The 20,005-nt window shown below is 43.3% G+C and overlaps 1 protein-coding gene across 1 annotated transcript in view; it reads left to right on the top strand.

The window, feature by feature from the left end:
* The window catches only part of frem1b (Fras1 related extracellular matrix 1b), a 53,295-nt gene that overhangs the window by 8,584 nt on the left and 24,706 nt on the right, over positions 1–20,005 (top strand). Inside the window, exons 2-14 of the mRNA XM_079266913.1 lie at positions 4,763–5,154; positions 5,245–5,339; positions 5,909–6,168; positions 6,892–7,091; positions 8,941–9,264; positions 9,603–9,711; positions 9,845–9,976; positions 15,935–16,282; positions 17,434–17,576; positions 17,706–17,902; positions 18,099–18,189; positions 18,908–19,075; positions 19,273–19,481. Of these exons, the coding sequence (XP_079123039.1) occupies positions 4,909–5,154; positions 5,245–5,339; positions 5,909–6,168; positions 6,892–7,091; positions 8,941–9,264; positions 9,603–9,711; positions 9,845–9,976; positions 15,935–16,282; positions 17,434–17,576; positions 17,706–17,902; positions 18,099–18,189; positions 18,908–19,075; positions 19,273–19,481 (2,522 nt within the window). The 5' untranslated portion in view covers positions 4,763–4,908. The remainder of the gene's footprint in view (positions 1–4,762; positions 5,155–5,244; positions 5,340–5,908; positions 6,169–6,891; positions 7,092–8,940; positions 9,265–9,602; positions 9,712–9,844; positions 9,977–15,934; positions 16,283–17,433; positions 17,577–17,705; positions 17,903–18,098; positions 18,190–18,907; positions 19,076–19,272; positions 19,482–20,005) is intronic.

The following is a 20,005-nucleotide window of genomic DNA, read 5'->3' as shown; positions in this document are numbered from 1 at the left end:
CTGTACGGACAAATACAATAACTGCAGACAGATAAAGTCACTGTACGGACAAATACAATAACTGCAGACAGATAAAGTCACTGTACGGACAAATAAAATAACTGCAGTCAGATAAAGTCACTGTACGGACAAATACAATAACTGCAGACAGATAAAGTCACTGTACGGACAAATACAATAACTGCAGACAGATAAAGTCACTGTACGGACAAATACAATAACTGCAGACAAATAAAGTCACTGTATACAGAAGTACAGTATGGACAGATGAACTCATGGAAAGATTAACCCACTGGACAGATAAACTCACTCTATGAAAAGACAAACTCACTGACTGGACAGATATCTCACTATTTGGACGCCCACTGTATGGGGGTGGTGGTGACTGATTGGGTAGAGTGGGTCCTCCTTTAAACACAAGGTTGGGGAATGAGATCCGAACCCTGACTGTCTGATGTCAAACTGTCCTTGAGCGAGACACTGAACCCTAAATTTCTTTTCGGGTGCTTTATAGCAGCCCACTGCTTCGAAAATATGACCTGTATGTACATGTAATAAATATCGAATAATAATAATACGCACAAACCGATGAACTCACAAATAGACAGATGAACATACAACCACATTTGTACAAGCAGATGAACACAAATACAGACATGAACTCATGAATAAGCAGATAAAAACAAATATCCAGATGCACTCAAGAATATACTCCCGTAAACAGATAAACTCATTGTACACATTAAACACAACAGTATGGTTTAAAATAGAAAGATTAGTTAGCGATAAAACACAATTATAGCAAGTTTAGTTAACTTTATTGGCCCAGACCAGCCAATAGAAATATTTTTTAAAAGCAAGCCGATGGTCAAGATCGTAGTAGATATACGTATATTGTGGCTGTTGTTGTTAATGTAGCTATAGTAGCAGTAATTCCAGAAATACCAGAGGCAATTTGTAAAGTTGCAGTAGCAGCAGCAACTGTATATCAATAGCTGTTTTGGCTTTAGACGTTTTTGTTCTGTCTTTTTATGTGCTGTTGTAATTGTTATAGTTTAAGTATCCCTTTTTTAGTGAAGAGTCTTGTGCTGCTTCGCAGTTTAAAAACATGAAAATCTGGATTTGAAACTAAATACTCGGTATGTTTGGAATGCTCTTGGAGAGACAGCAGGGATGTAAGTAGAGAAATGTCTTTGTTTTAATCTGTTTTAAGAACTTCTGTTGACTCTTTATTCTACAAAGGCTTTGTCCATTGTGCTATCGGCTACGACCAAACGTACTATCACAAACTAAACAACCTAAACTGGGCGTGAAACAACACCCGAAGTGTGCAGAATCTAACTCCCTGCATCAGAACTGCTAGCAGCTCAGTGAGCCTGTATTTGCCTAAATGCTAAGAGGAAAAGACAGGTTCACAAAAATCAAAGGGATTTATCCTCCGGGGATCATAACTGTACACAATTGCATGGCAATTCGTCAACCACGCTTTTTGAACTATCTGGGTCTTAAGTTCTAGTTCATGCCAGTAAATCTACTGTTTAAAAAAAACACATCAAAAACACGGGCATCGGAAACAAACCCAATGCTTTACATAATTAGAAAGAAGAAATGAATCTCACCAATCTCATGTTTAGATCAAAACGAAAAAAACGTGTCTCTCAATACTGTCGTCTTTGGCTCTGAATGCGGAGGTGTGACATAGAGACACCGTATACGGCTCTGGTAGCAGCAGTGACCTGTCAATCACAGTAAGCCCCGCCCTAAAGCATACCCTGCTTTATGGTCTATTTGACTCTAAATGGACCATCATTTACTAAATGAACATCATGCTGTATTGAAGAAGACTTGAAACTAGAGATTGAGACCATAAACTCATGTTTACAATGTTTACTGAGGTAATAAATCAAGAGAGAAGTAGAGTTATTTTCTCATAGACTTCTATACAACCAGAAGAGTCGCCCCCCGCTGGTCAGTAGAGATAATGCAGTTTTAAGACACTTCCACATCGGTTCATTCGGAGGTTGCCACCTTGTTCAAACTGCAGGCAAATCCGATTTGTTTTTCGAATGAGATCTTTACAGACGGCCCGAACTATCATTTGCAAGTGATCAGACGCTTGGCGTCAAATAGTTGTTGAGGTAAACGTCTGGACCAATATCGTGGACCGACCAACCAACTAACAAACTCATAACATTAGGATGATTTATTTGTTTCACTGAAGGGTCCTCAGGGAGGGTTTCATACTCGCCTACTTTATAGCCGAAAATTATAATGCTGCAATAGTTATGAAGGCATTTAATAAAATATCTTAAAACATGCTTTCCATTGTAGAGTCCTGTTGTATATCAGCAGCCATCCATTCTTTCAATTGGTAGATCAGCGGTTAGATCCCCAGCCCCTCCAGTCCACAATGAGGGCACCTCGCATGCTAGCATGTGTATGAATTGTGTGAAGTGCAAAGGTCCGGAACATTACAAAAATATCTAACTTGCGCTTTTTAGCACCATATACGTATATATTCAAGAAGCCTTGTAGTAGTATCAATGTTTCTGTGTCGTCAACTGCCAAATCAAATAGAAAGTGCAGGTTAAAATAGAAGCGCTCCGCCAAAATGTATAATTCTCAATTATCCATCAGTTATACGTCCGGGTCTGGATAGGACAGCGGTCCGCCTATTAGTGAGCCCTGCTCTATATGACCTACATGAGTAAACAAGACCACCAGTGATAAGCTTGACTACTTCTACATAGATTTCCTTAATGCTTGTCATCGGTGCCACCGGGTCGGATTCTGCGAGAAATCTGACAAAATGCGACAGCAGCTCGGACTACAGCGGGGCCTCTGGCGCCGACCAGCCCACCCTGGACAGACCCAGATCCGGCTTCGCTGCTTCCTTCGACTTGCAGCAGCAGCTCCTCCACCGGCCAGGAGCTGAGCTTTGCTTCGCTGCTCTGCCTGACCCCGCTACAAGCCAACATTGACACCACACTACTGGAAACCCAGGTCGTATTGCTGGGCCCGCTGGAGGGATATGAGGCAACACAACTGCTTTTATCGCTAAAATCAACCCAAAATGAATGTACCTCGTAGTAGCTTCAAGTACCTGAGTAAGTGTACATTTACGTTACAATTACATTAACTTACAAGTTACATTTCAACACTACACAGTTTATAGAATACATCAATTACTCTGGCAAAAAAAGCAACGCCACAGTGAAAGACATGCATAGAGGTACAGGTACTGGTTTTAATCCCAAATCCAAGGCAAAACTGAGTCCTCAACAGCACGTTCACAAAGTTCCACAGAGCTGAAGTCACACACACACACACACACACACACACACACACACACACACACATCCAGCTGAAAGCCTAAAACTAATGAAGCGACGCTCGTCTGGCTGGATGGGAAGTGACACGCCGGCTCCAGTTGGTGCCCTGCTTTGATCCTGAAAACACCCCCTGCCTCCCCCTTGCCCCCCCCCCCGCTCCACCCCGGCCCCATGCCAGTTCCAGCACCTCTGCGGGTCACGCAGATTAACCCCTTGTTTCCTGCAGTGGGCCTTAGTTTTGAAGTGAAATGGAGGGTGAAAGCGTTTTCCGACTGGGAGTGTGAAGCAGCGCACGGGGGGTGGGGGAGGGGGGGCGGGGTGGTGAAGAAGCCGGGCTGGCCAGCTGCATGCTGGGATTTTTTTCTTTATGGGTTTGGAGGACTGAGATAGGTTTTTGGTGTTGGCCATGGGCAGTCGTGGGGATTCAGAGCTGCAGCTCATCCTTTTTTAGCAAGAAAGAGTTTTAAGGGGTAGATGGTGATGTCAGAGCAGGTTCGGAGCTGTTCAGGAGTTTGAGTTGTAAGTATCAACGGATTCAGTGTTGAGGGGAGAAGTGTGAGTGTTGGAAGAGGTCAAGGGTCAGGTTTACAGCTGTTTCTTAGCTTTTCAATGGATCAAATTCTAAAATTGGAATTGCCTCATTTTGTTTTAACTTCAAGCTCCACAAAACAATAGTTGTTGTTTTTATGTTAAAAGTGACTGAAATATGTGAAGTGAAAGGGGGGGAAGTGTTTCTCTGCAGCTTACGGAGCATTTCAACTCCTAGTTATATTTTGTCCTTTTTATTTCCTATCTGGTTCAGTCTCAGCATTTTCATCGAAAAAGCTCTGATGACACTACCTGCTAAAAAGAGAGCGACTATTTATCATAAGTTCATCAGGTGTGTCGATCATGCTTCCCTGTTTCTGCTGGGTGTATCTGTAGGCAGCTGTTTGCTAACAAAACTACTTTAAAAGGTGATGAAACGTCAGTGTTTTCTCTCTCCAAGTAGAGTGAAGTTCTGAACACACTATGCCTAATCGACGTTCTAACAACACATATGGTCAAATGTTCAGATAAAAGAGAACAAATAGAAAATAATTGCAGTGTTTAAGTCTCCGATAAACTTTCAGATTCATGGATCTGTTACTCAAATTGAACTCACTGTCTCATTGGTTTCTGAAAACACACAACGCAGCATTCTGAACTTCCAGTAAACTGGCTAAATTCATAATTATATCATTTTCCCCCCATTTTGGCAGCACAAAGCTAACACTGAGAATTGCTTTGCAGAGTGGATAAATGCAAAATGTACTGCTGGGGTACAGATATAAGATGAATCAGAAGACACTGAACTGTTTCCCTGTTGTGTAAGAAGTAGTGGTGATACTCTGAATTGTAACTGTTATTTCTTAATCACGTTCATTTAAACTCTCCTCTGCGGGTTCCAGTGACACTATACAAAAGAAGAAGAGGATGCGGGTCGCAGCAGACTGAATGGAAGACGCCTCGGCCTTCGTCCTCCATCGACTCGCTTTGCTCCAGAACACAACTTCCCACGCAAACCTGTGCAACAAGAGGACCTCCCTGATCCAACATGGCTGCTGTCAGTGCTGCGCTGATGCTGTTGCTGGCGGCGGCGGCGGCGGCAGCGGTGGCAACGACGTCCGTCTGCGGCGGGAGTCTGGTGGCGGTCAACTCGGGCGTGGAGGTCGCGAGGGGTCGGTCGGTGTTCGTCACGGAGAGGGAGCTGAAGATCAGCGTGGGCCCCACTGCAGACTGTAAGGTAGAGGTGGTGATGAACGAAGCCGTCACTCAGAGGGTGGGGAGGCTGACCCCGCAGGTGAGGACACGCCTGCTGTAGTTCTACAGTTACACGTGAACTGAAGCAGTCCTGTGGTTTTACTGGGGTTTGGTTCTGTGGGGTTTGCAGGTGTTTGACTGCAGCTTCCTGGAGGACGAGGTGAAATACGTCCATGACGGCAGTCCTCTGCTGGACGAGGACGCAGTGATGCTGAGAGTCTACAGGTCAGTTAGCAACCGTTAGCATTAGAAGCAGTTCTAGCAGTAGTAATGCAAGTAAAACTAGGTTTAATTTAAACAATTCATTCATTTAATTATCATGTGAGATAATCAGAAATAATAAAGTCATGAAACATTCTATATTTGTAGGACTTCATTATGGCCCGACATTTTTTTTTTTACAGTTTTTTCCCAAAAAACTGATTTGTTCGTTTAACACTGCAGATCTGTTGAAAATTTGAAGCATCAAGAAGGTTCCTGTTTTAAGACTGCAATGAAGTAATTCTCTTGATTTATAATAATATTGATGAACTTTATTTACAGTATGAAGGCCGAGCACAATTGCAAAGTGTTTTACCGTTAAAACGACAAAATAAACAGACAAAAACTTTTAAAATGCAATAAAATAATCAGATACAATTAAATAATATAAATGGAAATATAAAGACATGAAAAGAAAAATTGAGAGATTTCAACAAAAACTATGTTGTGAAGAAACAGTGTGTTTGGAACAATACATTGAAACTAAACCCAAATGAATCTCTTTTAACACGGTGGGTGGTGTTCCTGTGAAGGTTCACGTCCTCGGACACGCTGGTGGAGACGGTGGTTCTGCCGGTGCGGGTGGTGGACTCGGGGTCCAGCGTGGTGGAGCTGGGCAGCGCTCCGCTCGTGGTCCCTCTGTTCTATGGTTTATCCAACGCCATCGACAGCTCCGTCCTGAACATCCGGACCACGGCAGATCTGGTCTGCATAGTCAGGCTGATGACCACCGACACCAGCGTCCCGGCTCTGGGTCAGCTGGTGAGGGAGGAGGACTCCACACAGAGGAAGGGTACGTCGCAGTACTGGTTCAAGGTCTGGCTCATTGAACGGCTTTTAAACCACAAAATATATTTCCTATTTGGCCGACAGATGACCTCAAACACACCTCTGGTCAACAGTAACCATAGTAGTTAGTAGTTAACTTTCCTGTAACTAATGAAGTTACAAATTATAACAAATTGAATTCATATATATATTTTCAATTATTTTATTATAAAAGTATTGTTTGATTTTTTTAAATTGTGAAATAATACAACATTACATCGCTGACATAAATTGGATTGATACATTGATGTCAGCAACTCTGGAATAATAATAACAATAATAATATTAATAAATTGTTTTACAGTAAAACAACAAAGCTTAACCGAGAAATGGTCAAATGATCTGAGAGAAAATAAGAATATAAGAATATAAGAAAATACAAATACGAAAAAAGAATATGAAAACAATGACAAATATAATTGTTTTTAAACAACAGCTAAATAACCAAAAATGTAATAAATATGAAAAAATGAATCCAATAGAATGTGGAATTTCTTTTCCTAAAAAATACATTTTGGAATGTCTACAAATTTGAAAGAATTTAAAATAAATAAAATAATGATTAGAATAAAATACTGAATGTTAACAAGGATGCTTTTGTGTATATTTGATGATTTCAGCATGCACAAAGTTAATCTGATGCTGCTGCAGCTTGATTCCTCTCCAATCGTCTGTTGTCCTCCATCAGGCAGAGAGACGGCGGCGCTCTGTCCCGGGAACAAACCCTGTCGTCACGACACCAAGGAGGTTCATTTCCTCAAAACCAGCTGCCAGGATTTCTTGAGCTCCGGTTTGAAGTACCAACACCTCAGCCCTCCGTCACCGGAGATCGACTACATCCCCATCAGGGTGGAGCTGAGGGAGCAGGGCACCAGGGCTCTGCTGGAGGTACAGGCAACATTTGCTTCCCTTTTGATCGCAGTGTAGGAAATAGTGTGCCAGATGGAAAACAACTAGTGGCAACGCTACTCAAAGGTGCTTGAATTGAACAAAGGCGATACACTGCAGCTTCTGTTCTATCCAAGTCGGATGTTTTCCAGTCGAGATTAACGTCTGAGAGGTTTTATTGGCAGTCGAAAGGTGACAACCCACTTTCACTTCTCAGCTCTGTGGAAGTAGAAGGAAGCTGAGCAGGAGGTTGTGGAGGAGTTTAAAATGCACCAAAAACTAACCCAAACGTCAAAACGTGCCTTTGTTAGCACATAAACAGTGTTTCTTTTTTTAACAAAGACCTGTCATTTCTAACACGTCTGATTGGCTTATTCTACCACCACGAGTAACAGCAGAAGTTGTGGCAGCATGTGTTGATTTCTAAGTGATACATGTCGTGTTAAAACATACACCACCATTGAAAAGTTAGGAATTAGCAGTCGTATTGATGTTTTCCCTTATTTCCTTCACTAACAACTATTTTAACGGAGATTAAAACAAAAAAAGAATTCAAACTTTTTTCAATTCAAAATCTTTAAAATTAACGAATTTTAAATAGTTTTGGCCCTAAAAGAAGAAGAATGAAATGATTCAAACTTCCAATTAGTCCATGTCCCCACAGCGTTGCATGACGAGAGGAGAATACTGTTGAGCTTTTGATTTTGTTTTCAGAAAAGCGTCAGTGACCCTCCATCATTATTAAACCACAAAGGTGCAGTTGGGCTCCAAATATAGTCAGTCTCTCTGCTGTCTACTCAGTGGTTAAATTGAAGAGGCTTAAACTGTGATTTGTTCAGCTGACATTCCACTAGTGCTAACCCTACACCAACCTTCTGTTTCTATTGGGAAGTTTGAAGAACAGCTTGAAGATACAGTTACAGCATAGAACCAAAGGGTTGCTATGTATATATATATATATATATATATATATATATATATATATATATATATATATATATATATATGTATATATATATATATATATATACATATACATAGCAACCCTATACATACAGTATATACCGGTATATATATATATATAGAGAGCATTCTGTAACTTTACCAGGTCTCCAACTAACAGTTTATAATCTACTGTAAATTAACACATACCTCTAGCCCCTCAAACCCAGTATACTGGTGTTAATGTTCACCGGATGAGCCTGACACGTTAGATACATAGACAAAGACATAAGAAGACGTATAGATATAAGAAGTGGACGTAGTCATTGTGACGTCACCCATTGGTTTGTGGACTGCAGTTTTGAAGCCTCAAGTTTGGCTTTTTGCAACCAATGAACGGAACTTACCATATTTGGACTGTGGAAGAGTGACCTAGCGACATCGTATACGACTAGCTCCAAATCCACTAAACCAGCCTGGACATGAAGTAAACCTGAAACCATTGCATGAGAATCTATGGAGCAGAGCCGATTAGTTGTCGGACCCTGGTCGTAGCTGGCCGATGCTCTGCTACGATTGGGCAGTCTGCATTCGAGAGCGGGACTTATCAAAGGGTCAGCTGTGCCAAGCAAACCCACTCCTATTTTCATAATATTCTGCCAAAAGCCGGTCAAATCAAGTTAGGTGATGTGCTCAACACGGTGTTGTTGCTGCAGTTTACAGTCATCTTTGACTTACCATGTGAGGTAAGTCCAAGTTGTAAACTCGAGTGTCCCAAAAGAGATTTTAGAGGAAGGAAAATGAAATCTCATGAGGCTCAAAGCAGAACCACGAGTCGCTCTTTAGAAAAAATTTGGCAACTTTATCACGACCTTCACCTTCCCATCCCCTTGCCCCGCCCCTACAGGCAGAGTCAGTGTGGTTGCCGGTTCTGATCCACGGCGCGATGCAAAACCAGCCGCCCCAAGCCGCCTTCATGGCCTCCTTCATCCTGGAGGTGGACCAGTTCATCCTCACCCCGCTCACCACGGCCTCATTGGACGCCAAGGACCACGAGACGCCGCAGCAGAGGCTGGTCTTCAACGTGTCCGCCCCGCCGGCCGAGGGCTACATCACCCACCTGGATGATCACACAAAGCCCATCGCGTCCTTCACATGGCTGGACCTCCACGAGATGAAGGTGGCCTACCAGCCGCCCAACAGCAGCCAATCGCACCGCAGGAACTACGAGGTACTGGAGGCTATGCTAATTGTGGTAATGAATAGACAAGACTTAAAATATGAAGTATATATGAGGTGTATTGTCAAAAATAACTCCATTTCAGCGAGAGGTAGATCTTTCAGGAAAAATAAAAACATTGGACATTTCAACAAAATTGAATAAAATATAGTAAAAAAATAACAGCCTCTTTAAAGTAGAGGCTTGTCTCATTAACATTTATGACTTTTGTACCAAATTAATTAATTTGGATGTCTCTCTTTGTTTGCAGAATTTCCAGTCATTAAATATTTTTTTACATGGTCAAATATTACATTTACAGTCCATTCTGTCAATCTATTTTATGTAAGGTGGAGTTCCAGGCTATAGACAGTTCCTACATGACCAGCCCACCCATCGTGGTCCACATCTCCATCAGGGCGACGGAAACAAACGCCCCCAGAGTCTCCTGGAACATGGGTACAAGAGTTTCACTGACATAAAACCCTTTACATTGTTTCATCCAAAATACATCCTTTCTTGTCGTCAAACTGAGCATCTACTGTTTAACCTAAACTTTAATGCCATTGTCTTCCTGTCTCTGATGTCTCAGGTTTGGACTTGCTGGAGGGTCAGTCCCGACCAATCACGTGGGAGGAGCTGCAGATAGTGGACAACGACAATATTGATGCAGTCTATCTGGTGGCTGTGGACGGGCCTCTCCATGGACGCCTTAGTGTCAGAGGTGAGGTCAAACACTACATCTCTCAGGCGAATATTGTGCTCTTTACTCTATACCGCATTTTATTTGTGTATCTGTGTCACCAGCGTAGCTACGTCGTCACTAACGCCTAAGTCCTTACCACAGCAACCCATGCAGATAGGTTGGTGATGTCTGGACACACACATCTGATCTGATAACTTGCAATTGATAGTTGGGGCCATCTGGAAAGATCTCATTCGAAAAACGAATCGAATTTCTGCAGTCTGAACAAGGCGGCAACCTCCGGTTCTGCCGAGTGAAGTCTTAAAACTTGCATTCTCTCTACTGGCCAGCAGGGGGCGACTCCTCTGGTTATATAGAAGTCTATGAGAAAATGACTACTTCTCTCATGATGTATTACCTCAGTAAACATTGTAAACATGAGTTTATGGTCTCAATCTCTAGTTTCAATATTTTACTGGATTGGATCGTCGGGACCTTTGGCAATGTAACAAATCCGTTTTTGTTGGAATATTATCGATGGGTGGACTTCGATAAAGCTTCATCGGTGAGTTGCCTCGATTTTGTAACTGCTTGTTTGTTGGTTGGTGGTCTGACTGTTTGTACCTGCTGTTGTGATTGTATCTTAAAATGGTTTACATAAATCGAATCCAGTGGCGGCTGGTGGAAAATGTTCTAGGTAGGGCCATCCTATCAATTTCAGCAAACATCCCAGTATGATTTAATGCAAAAAAAATGTAAGTATCAAACACGCATTATTACTTGGCAGTTCAATATTTAACATGTATTCCAACACGAAAACAATCAGTAAATAACACTTATATAATATAATATAACATGTGTATTTATTGAGATGCCCCTATGGACCTTGTTATAGGAGGTAAAGATCAGGAGAAGTAAACATGAAGTGTAATTATGAATACTGATGTTAAATTAAGCTATGATGAGTTTTCACTGTTAATTTAACATCTCTATTACATGTTGATGCCTCCATGACCAAGTTAAGCAGATGAGACTGAGAACAGCTATGTAGAAGAAAAGATGTTCACTTTGTCTAATATGTAGCTTGACAGAGTTCTCCATGTGTGTCCTGGTGTTCTCATGTTTCCTTACCTCCTCATCCCTCACTCCTGTAACTGTCCGTGCTGGATCCGTCCCCGTTGTTTTAAAAAGCTAAATAAATGATTAGCATGACGTCATCCAGCTAGCCAAACCTGTCTGGTGTTCAGCTAGTACAGAAGCTTCGCATGTACTGCTTCCCTTTCCCGCGAGTCTGCTGTCTGATTGTGAGGTCAGGCTGATCTGATATCAGCTCTTTGGCTGCAGAATCTCCGCCAAAGTTCTCCTCTCAAACAGGTCTTCGCATGTACTGCTTCCCTTTCCCGCGAGTCTGCTGTCTGATTGTGAGGTCAGGCTGATCTGATATCAGCTCTTTGGCTGCAGAATCTCCGCCAAAGTTCTCCTCTCAAACGGGTCTTGGAGGAGGAGAGCTCGCGCTGGCGCGGGCGCCTGTAGAGACTTCTCCTGACGAGAATGCGCAGCGAGGGGGGCCTGATCGGTCTGGCCCCACGCTGAATCTATTTGAGGGCGCTGATTGGCTAAATTGTATGTCACTCATTTATATCTTCAATCAGCAATTGGCTAAACTGCTTCATAGACCCGCCTCTTTTGGGCCAAAACGATCAGGCCCCCCAAGCTGCGCGTTCTCAGAGTGTCGAGCACACAGACAGAGAGCACGAGCAGGAAAAGCATATATTTTGCGCAGATATCATACTTTACACACATTACTGGGTACATTCCATAGTTCAAAAACACAAATATTGACAATTTGTATAATTTATGATTATTATAATTTTTTTATTTTATTTTTTATTTTTTGTGTGGCTCATGGTGGGGTCATGCCCCATGGCCCTCTATTGACCAGCCGCCACTGATCGAATCACAAGAATCGTACCTTTCCAAAGAGATGTCGCATCAGTGCCTACCTATAAATTGCTGTTGTGTACATGACACAGACGTGCAGGCCGTCGGAGTGTTAACAGGTGAATATTTTAGTTGTTGGTTTCTGCATGAATCTGACCTCTGTTGAGACGTGAGAAACATATGTGTCAAAAGCCCAAAAGCAGCTGGATCAAAGCAAGACAACAAGATGAATCACCTCAACGCAGTCCTGATTGGATGCAGCACCCAAACTGGGTGACGGATGATGGTAAAATGCATATTTCCACGTTTATCCACATGCAATATACATACGGAGTCACATTACTTTGAGGAAGAACCCCAGTTTGATCCTCCGTCCCCATACCTCGGCCCTTCTAATCCCGTGCTGGTATTCCGACACACACCACCACCCTGAGAATTCCCACAGAATGTCTTCTGGCCTTTTCCGCCCTTTTTCCTCCATGTGTTGCCCATCCGTCAGGGACTGTGGTGTGGCTGGGGAAGCATATGTCTAGTGGCCCTGCATGTGTTTCCTAATCAGGTGTATTGACCGAAGGATAGGGGTGAGCTTTCACTTCAGCATGTATATAATATAGTTAATAGTTATATATATATAGATATATATTATATATATATAACTTTGGTTATAATTATTGCATGGGATTATGTGAAATCCAGTGGTTTCTCATGGAAGTGCATGAAACTGCATTGCACTCTAAAGTCACTGCTCAGCAACCAGTGATTATTGAACAGAAACAATGGGAGTAAAAATATAAAAGCTTTTGCATCAAAATATACTGAAAGTAGCAAATGTACTCAATTTGCAGACTGAATAATATACTGTATATTAAAAATGTAAAGTTTTACTGATGCCACTCGGAAAAGAGTTTTATATAATACGTCACTCAAATATTTAGGGGAATCAGTCAGAAATCTATATGTCCGTCACAAACCGATGCAGTCGGAGAGTGTTACGCGTCATCTGTGTGTATGAGTAATGGATGTATGAAGAGAACTGGATACAGTGTTGGAGGCGGCGTCTCATTCGTTCCTTTAAAAGTTGCTCAGATGCCCGTTCGGCCTCTCGTGCTGTCAGGTTTTATTTGGGCATCTGTCCGCGTTGTCCTCCATAGCGCTCTGACAGGAGCAGCATGGATTCTGCTCAGCACTTCCACAACCCAAACTGAGAGTGCGCAGCATCCGGACTGTTGAAATCCCACAGGAATCGCTCTTCAAACCACCTCCAAATGTGGTTTGGATCTAACTTGCACAAAAAAAATTACATTTCATGTGTTCTTTTTGCTGTACAGACTTTTAAAAATCAATGTGGATATAAAATGCCAAAAGACAGATTTGAGCTGGCAGCCTGAATAAGGCCTTAAGCTATCAAACAATTGTAATGGAGTCCACATCCCAATATTTCCCTCTGAGATGTAGCGGATTAGAAGCACAAATCAGCAGAAGATAGAAATACTCAAGTTCTGTACTTGAGAACAATTTAGAGGTACTTCCACCACTGACTAGACTGTGAAGAGGTTACCTCTTTCTCTAACCTTAAACAGGTACTTAAATTAGCCTAAACCAAACCTTCAGGAACCAGCGACATGAACTAATGAACGGTGATGTCCTACAGACTGGGAATGTCACATCAGAAAACCCTCATGTGGGTCGGTTCGTACTGGTCTCTACCGAAGGATTAAAGAAATCAATCCAAACAAGTTCCTCTCTTATGACTTAATGACTTTCTTCTTCTGTCTTCTTTCCCCTCTCTTGCCTCTTCATTGTCTTTGTTTCCTGCTTCTCATATCGTCATCTTTAAACTCTTCTTTCTGTCTTTTTTACCGACTACCATCACAAACCTGTACAGAGAAACCCTACTTTACAGTACAGTATAGTAGTTGGCTGGTTGTTAAAACTTTTGTCCCACTAGGCTTGTTTCCAGCCAGCCCCCCCGTGTTGGACAGTAGCACCTGCTTTCGTGTTTGGACTCTTGTTTACAAAGGAACAAAAGTTTGGCTGTGCTCCGCTGTTATGTATGTACGTACGTAGGATCCCTGTAGGAAGCAGTCCTCTGGTGGAGTTGTGTCTCCGAGGAGAGCGCCGCTGACCCTCCATGCTGCAATGCGAGGGGGGGGGGGGGCAGTCACTGCAGTCTCGGTCCAACGCCTTCAGCCAAATGGATGGCTGCCTGTCCTGATGCTCACACACACGCACACACGCACACACACACACACACACACACACACCTACACACACACACACACGCCTCCCATCCCATTTCCTCCGTTATGGGCCTGTTGCCCAACGCCACCTTTGGGCCCAATTACCAAGTTGTTTCCATCCACTTGGACCGGGAGCCGCTTTCCCCCCCCCCCACCCCCCACCCACCTCTGTAATGAGGTTCGGGGCTCGCGACCACTCGTCTCTCTCAATCTGTCTGCTGACCTTGCCCTTCTGTCTCTCTGGCACGCGCGAAAGGGAGACAGGAAGCCCCCCGATGCTGGCAAACCGGGGCGGGCCACCGGGAAGGACGCCACGTTTTACCCCACCAGCGTGGATCCCCAGCCAGCGCCTCGCGGTGCCTTCAGGCGCCTATGAGAAACTTGTTATTTTCCAAGTGACAATGGCAAAGAAAAAAAGAAAAAAGTGGTGCATGTGTCGGGACGGTAATTGAATCAAAAGTGCGAAGCTTTGGCTTTGGAAACAACAGAGCGCTGTCCTCCGACGACAACACATGTCCGCCAGTCATGTGACGCTGTGCTGTTAGCAGCTAGCATATTGGGGCGACTTTGGCTAAGTGGATAGCAGGGCCGTCTTTCAAACAGAGGGTTGGCGGTTCAAACCCCGGCTCCGGCTCTGCTAGTTGCATGTCGATGTGTCCTTGAGCAAGACACTTAACCCCAAAATTGCTCCCGTAGTTGTCCCTATGGTGTAGGAATGTGATAGACTCTGAATTGTTAGTTGCTTTGGATAAAAGCGTCTGCTAAATGACTGTAATGTACAGCGCTAGGGAGGCCAGCCAGCAGCAGAGAGCCGACAGATGGACACAGCCTACATTAGACAAGTTTTTTCATGTTCCGTCCAACTCCTCGCTGAGTTCAGACTCCACGGATTACATTTGAGGCGAAAATTTGAATTTATTAATACTAAAAACATATATGAACATACTTTTTTTTCAATCATTCACATTATTTAAATGTGTCCACATATTTCCTCTTTAAATCCGATGATGTAAATGTCAACATAAATTGACATGAAAGTAGCTTTGAGTAACACCGATATTAATAAAAAGACATTTTACAATATATATATGAATGAATATATGTATGAATATATGAATTGATACTGCAAATGCGTGAAAATTCACATGAAGGAAATACAAATATTTAAACGTATGTTTAATGTAATGGACTGGGTACCACTAATGTGAGTGTACCCTATTGAAAACCTTGGCGTGGGTCAAAAGCGTGATGGTGCAAGAGACAACAAATCGTGCTTTTCATGACCGTGATGATTATGATGTCAGAAACAAATATGAAATCATATAATGATCATTTACCATTTGGGGACAAATCCATCTTTCCCCAGAGAGCAGCCTGATGATTGTGTTTTTTTAGTGCGCGGAGAGGAAATCCTTGGTCCCAATGTTTATTGTCCATTTTGGATCATTTAAAAAAATTGTAAAATCTTGTACTTGTATAATTCTTATTTAACACATTGAGACAATCCATACCACTGTCCAATGAGATGCGGATAAAGATGTAGAATATTGGTAATGGGAAGTCTTGAGACAATAAATGGGATGTGTTGGACAGCGCTCTGGTCACGCTATTAAAATAGGTTCTGTTCTAAAAGTCTTATTAACTGTATCGGTACTGGTTTGTAATAAAGTCAAGACTAAATGACTTAATAGATGAAATCAGCACATTAATGAGTTCATTCTTGATATATATAGTGGGACTTACTCACATTAACTATACAGCCTCCTCCTGATGTAAACACCTGTACAGTCTGATGGCATCCTCTTGTTGCCCCTAGGCGGGAAGGCGTTCATGTTCCGCGTGCAGGACCTGCGGGAGGGCGTGGTGGTCTACCACCACTCCGACAGCGACACCGCGCGCGACCACATCGTCTTCCGCATCAGCGACGGCCGCCACAGCATCCGCCACAGGTTCCCCATCAACGTGCTGCCCAAGGACGACTCGCCGCCGTTCCTCATCAACAACGTGGCGGTGGAGGTGCGGGAGGGCGGCGCCGTGCGGCTGGAGGAGTACACGCTGCTGGCCTCCGACCTGGAGTCCAGCGACGACTACATCCTCTACCGGCTGGCATCCGGCCCCCGGGCGGGGCAGCTGGTGCGGAAGACCCACGAGACCCACGAGACAGGTGATGGAGGGGCGTGTTCAGTTACATTTGGGAAATAGAAGAATAAAGACATGTTTAATGTTATGTTATCAAGGTCAAAGGTTGTGAGTGTAATTATAAATTATAAATAAAAGGCCTCAAAAGACATCATCATGTTCTCAACCGTGACATTACATCATATTTTTCATTTTACTTCTTTTTGTAACATGCCATATTTAAGAAATTGTATGTATGTTTTAACTTTATGTAGCAACATCACACTGTGCTTAAAGAGTGATATCTACTGCATGAACTGTATTATGTAACATCTTAGAAAAAGCCTCTTTCAAGTTATGGCTTCCCTCTTTTATTTTGAAAATCACACTCCTGAACAAGAAATTGTGTTAATTGTTAATCCATTCTCGGGTATCAACACAACTTTGGACTTTCAGGTGTTCGAAATACAAAACTGACTGAGAAGCGCTCAAACAACTTCTACCATATGACATGTTAACTAAATGTTGGCAATGATTCAGAGGACAAAACAATCTACTGCCTAGTTCCTTTTGAATTCTTTGTCACGTGCAGAACAATTACTGTGGAGCAGTCATTGACAACGAAAAAAACACTTCTCACCAAAAAGACAATCCAAGACACAAAATAGTGCAGAAGTTAAACGTGCTATTCTGGACTGGAAAACCATAACCTCATGCCCTGTTCTCATTTCCTTTCATGAACACATCTCACATGCATCTAACAGCAGAGGTGATGAGAGTTATTATGGAGCACACCGTGGAAGTCTATCCACACTGCACTAAACAAATACAAATATATCAACAAAAAGTTTCTTGTCATTTATCCTTAGAAAATCATTCAATGTAGCAATTAAAACAATTAAAAAGGGAAAATATAATCTCTACATAAAAAACGTCCACTCGACTCAATAATAGATGTTTGTGGCTTTCCTTTATCTGGATGGTATCTGAGGTCTTTTTCATTTTTTGCAGTTTAAACTATAAATGACAATAAAAGCAAAACATAAAACATTACAAATTCAGAGTAACTTTTTCTTAATCTCCTTGACAGTTGTAGCAGGTCGGCAAGTTCAAAACGGTTTTGTCGGGCTGGCGCTCGTCATCCCGTGATTCAGCTGCTGCGTCGTAAATATTGTCGTTGTGTTTTGTGTTGTGCAGGAGATCCCGTGGACAGTTTCCTCCAGAGAGATCTGATCCAGGGTCAGATCTACTACCAGCACTCAGGAGAGGAGCAGTTTGAGGACTCCTTCGACTTCACGCTGTCTGACAGCCACCAGCCGCCCAACCTCTCCCAGACATATGTGAGTCACCGTAGATTAGAAAAGCAATGTATTTAAGTACATTTACTTAATTCAACTTTGAGGTACTTTTATTCACTTGAGCATTTTTACATTGTGGTACTAGTACTTTTCTCCTCCCTGTGGATCCAGACGGTGGTGGTCCATGTTTTCCCGGTGAAGGACCAGCTGCCGGCGGAGGTCTCCGGCAGCGTTCGCTCTCTGACGGTGAAGGAGACGGAGGTGGTTTACGTCACTCAGGCTCACCTCCACTTCGCCGACAGAGAGCATCCAGACACGGACCTGACCTACGTCATCACGCAGCCCTGCTTCAGCCCACTGCATCCTGGGTAAGGACAGGACAAGGACAGGACTGCTTCTGCTGTCCAGGACGTGTTTAGACTAGCTTAGCACAAAGACTGCTTATCTGACTTAATCAAAAGCGAGAACGTAAACCTTCCGTCGCCTCTAAATCTGTCTGATTCACACTCTCCTGATTCCTGAAATCGACAGAAACTCTCCTTTTTATTCATTTCTTTATTTTAGGCTGATGGATGCAGGACGTCTGTTCTACACAGACAGCGCCAACAGCATGAAGAGAGACCACATGGTGCCGGTGTTAAAGTCCTTCACACAGGTTTGAAATACATAAACGGCATCCTGATATACACAAGCCGCACGATTCCTACTTCAAGGAATACTTTACCCACCAAACGACCATTAGTGTATCCATTACTCACCACATGCAGGCTGGTCTCATCCAGCGTTCGCAGCAATAACTACAAAAAGGAATGCGCCGTAATTCATAGATGTACCACGAAATATTTAGCTTCGTTGTCCAGCTGATCTTGAACTAGGACGTATAAAGACCGCTGAAACACACACAGGGCGGGCCGGAGGGGGATGGGTCCAACAAACAGCGATCTCTCAGGAGGCCGCTGTTTGTTCCCCGTGTGAAATGAGAAGTTAACGTTGAGTTATTTGTCACGTCTCGCTGGCTTTGTTAGGGACGAAAACGTAGTTTTCCTCACATGCCTCACCGGTGAACGGAGAATCCCAAAACGGAGTAAATCCTTGAAGTAAATGGACAGAAGTACGCTTGATATAGTTTTGCTGTTGTTAAACCTGACCTCCATTTATTTCACATGCTCAAGGGTTTACTCTGTGGATAACTGTGGAGGCATGTGAGAAAAACTACAAACGTTCATGGTAACAAGCTGTGAGTAGTTGATATACGAATGGTCATCTTTGTGGGTGAAGTGGATTCAGGAGTTTCATGAAGATAACAATATACACCTGAATAAATGTGATATTGACAAAACGGTAAATATACTGCGTTTCCCGTGCTCTCCCAGCATGCAGTGCACCACATGAAAGTGGCCTTCATGCCCCCGGTGGAGGACATCGGTCCGGAGCCGCTGTTCGTCCAGTTCGTCTTCTCTGTCAGCGACCACCACGGCGGCACCGTCTCCGGCCTTCTCTTCAACATCACCGTCAACCCCGTGGACGACCAGGCGCCAGAGGTCAGAGGTCAAACACGGACTGGATCATTCTTGATTGTGGGGGGTTAATGCCATGTGATGATCTGTGACTGGAAGTTATGTCGTTTTTAAATCTTCTACCATATCGGATAGAAAATCCATCAAAGTGATTTATTTTTTATTTCACTCCACATTAGACTATGCAGCTCTGTTGGTTGATCCTCTGTGTGCTTCTTCAGGCCTTCACCAACCTGCTGCGGGTGGAGGAGGGCGGAGGGGCCTTTGTGACCGAGGAGCACCTCCTGGTTCAGGACCGGGACAGCAGGAAGGAGGCTCTGAGGGCGGAGGTTCAGAGGACGGCTCGCCACGGCCGGCTGGAGCTGCAGGGCCGAGCGCTGCAGCAGGGAGACGGATTCACCCTGCAGGACCTGAAAGGACTCCGACTCAGGTCAGACACAGTGGGGCGTTGTACTTGCACTTGATTTTAAGATTAGAGTCAGGTTTTAAACAGGTATTTGTGATGGTTAAAGGGGCCTTCCAAGGATGTTTTTAAAGTTAATTTAGCAAAAAACGGTTAGCAGTTGTAGAAGGTTTTCTACAAATCTTGTTCTACAAAACTTGTTCAAGAGTTTTTTTGTGTGCGTGTTTTTGAGTGATAGAAATAAATGTTTTGTAGAACAGGTTTTGTAGAACTGGAAAAAAAAACTGGGAAAAAAATAAATTGGAAAAAACGAGTCTGCATTTGGGTCCTTGAACAAACCACATCATGAACGGGGCAAATCCGCCCTTGAGCTTGCGTTGTCCTCATTGCGCTGTCCCCTTAATCTCATAGTATCCCAGCCTTTCAGAACCCGTTGGTGATGATGGATTCTTTCACACTGTTCTGCGCTGTTAGGATCCACTGGCAGACTTGAGAAAAAGCTGATCTTCTCTGCTCATAGATCTGAATAGCATTTACGGCTAACTGGCTTG

The sequence above is a fragment of the Melanostigma gelatinosum genome, assembly GCF_949748355.1.
Source record: "Melanostigma gelatinosum genome assembly, chromosome: 4".
NCBI classification, from domain to species: Eukaryota; Metazoa; Chordata; class Actinopteri; order Perciformes; family Zoarcidae; genus Melanostigma; species Melanostigma gelatinosum.
This window is presented reverse-complemented; position numbering and strand designations above follow the sequence as displayed.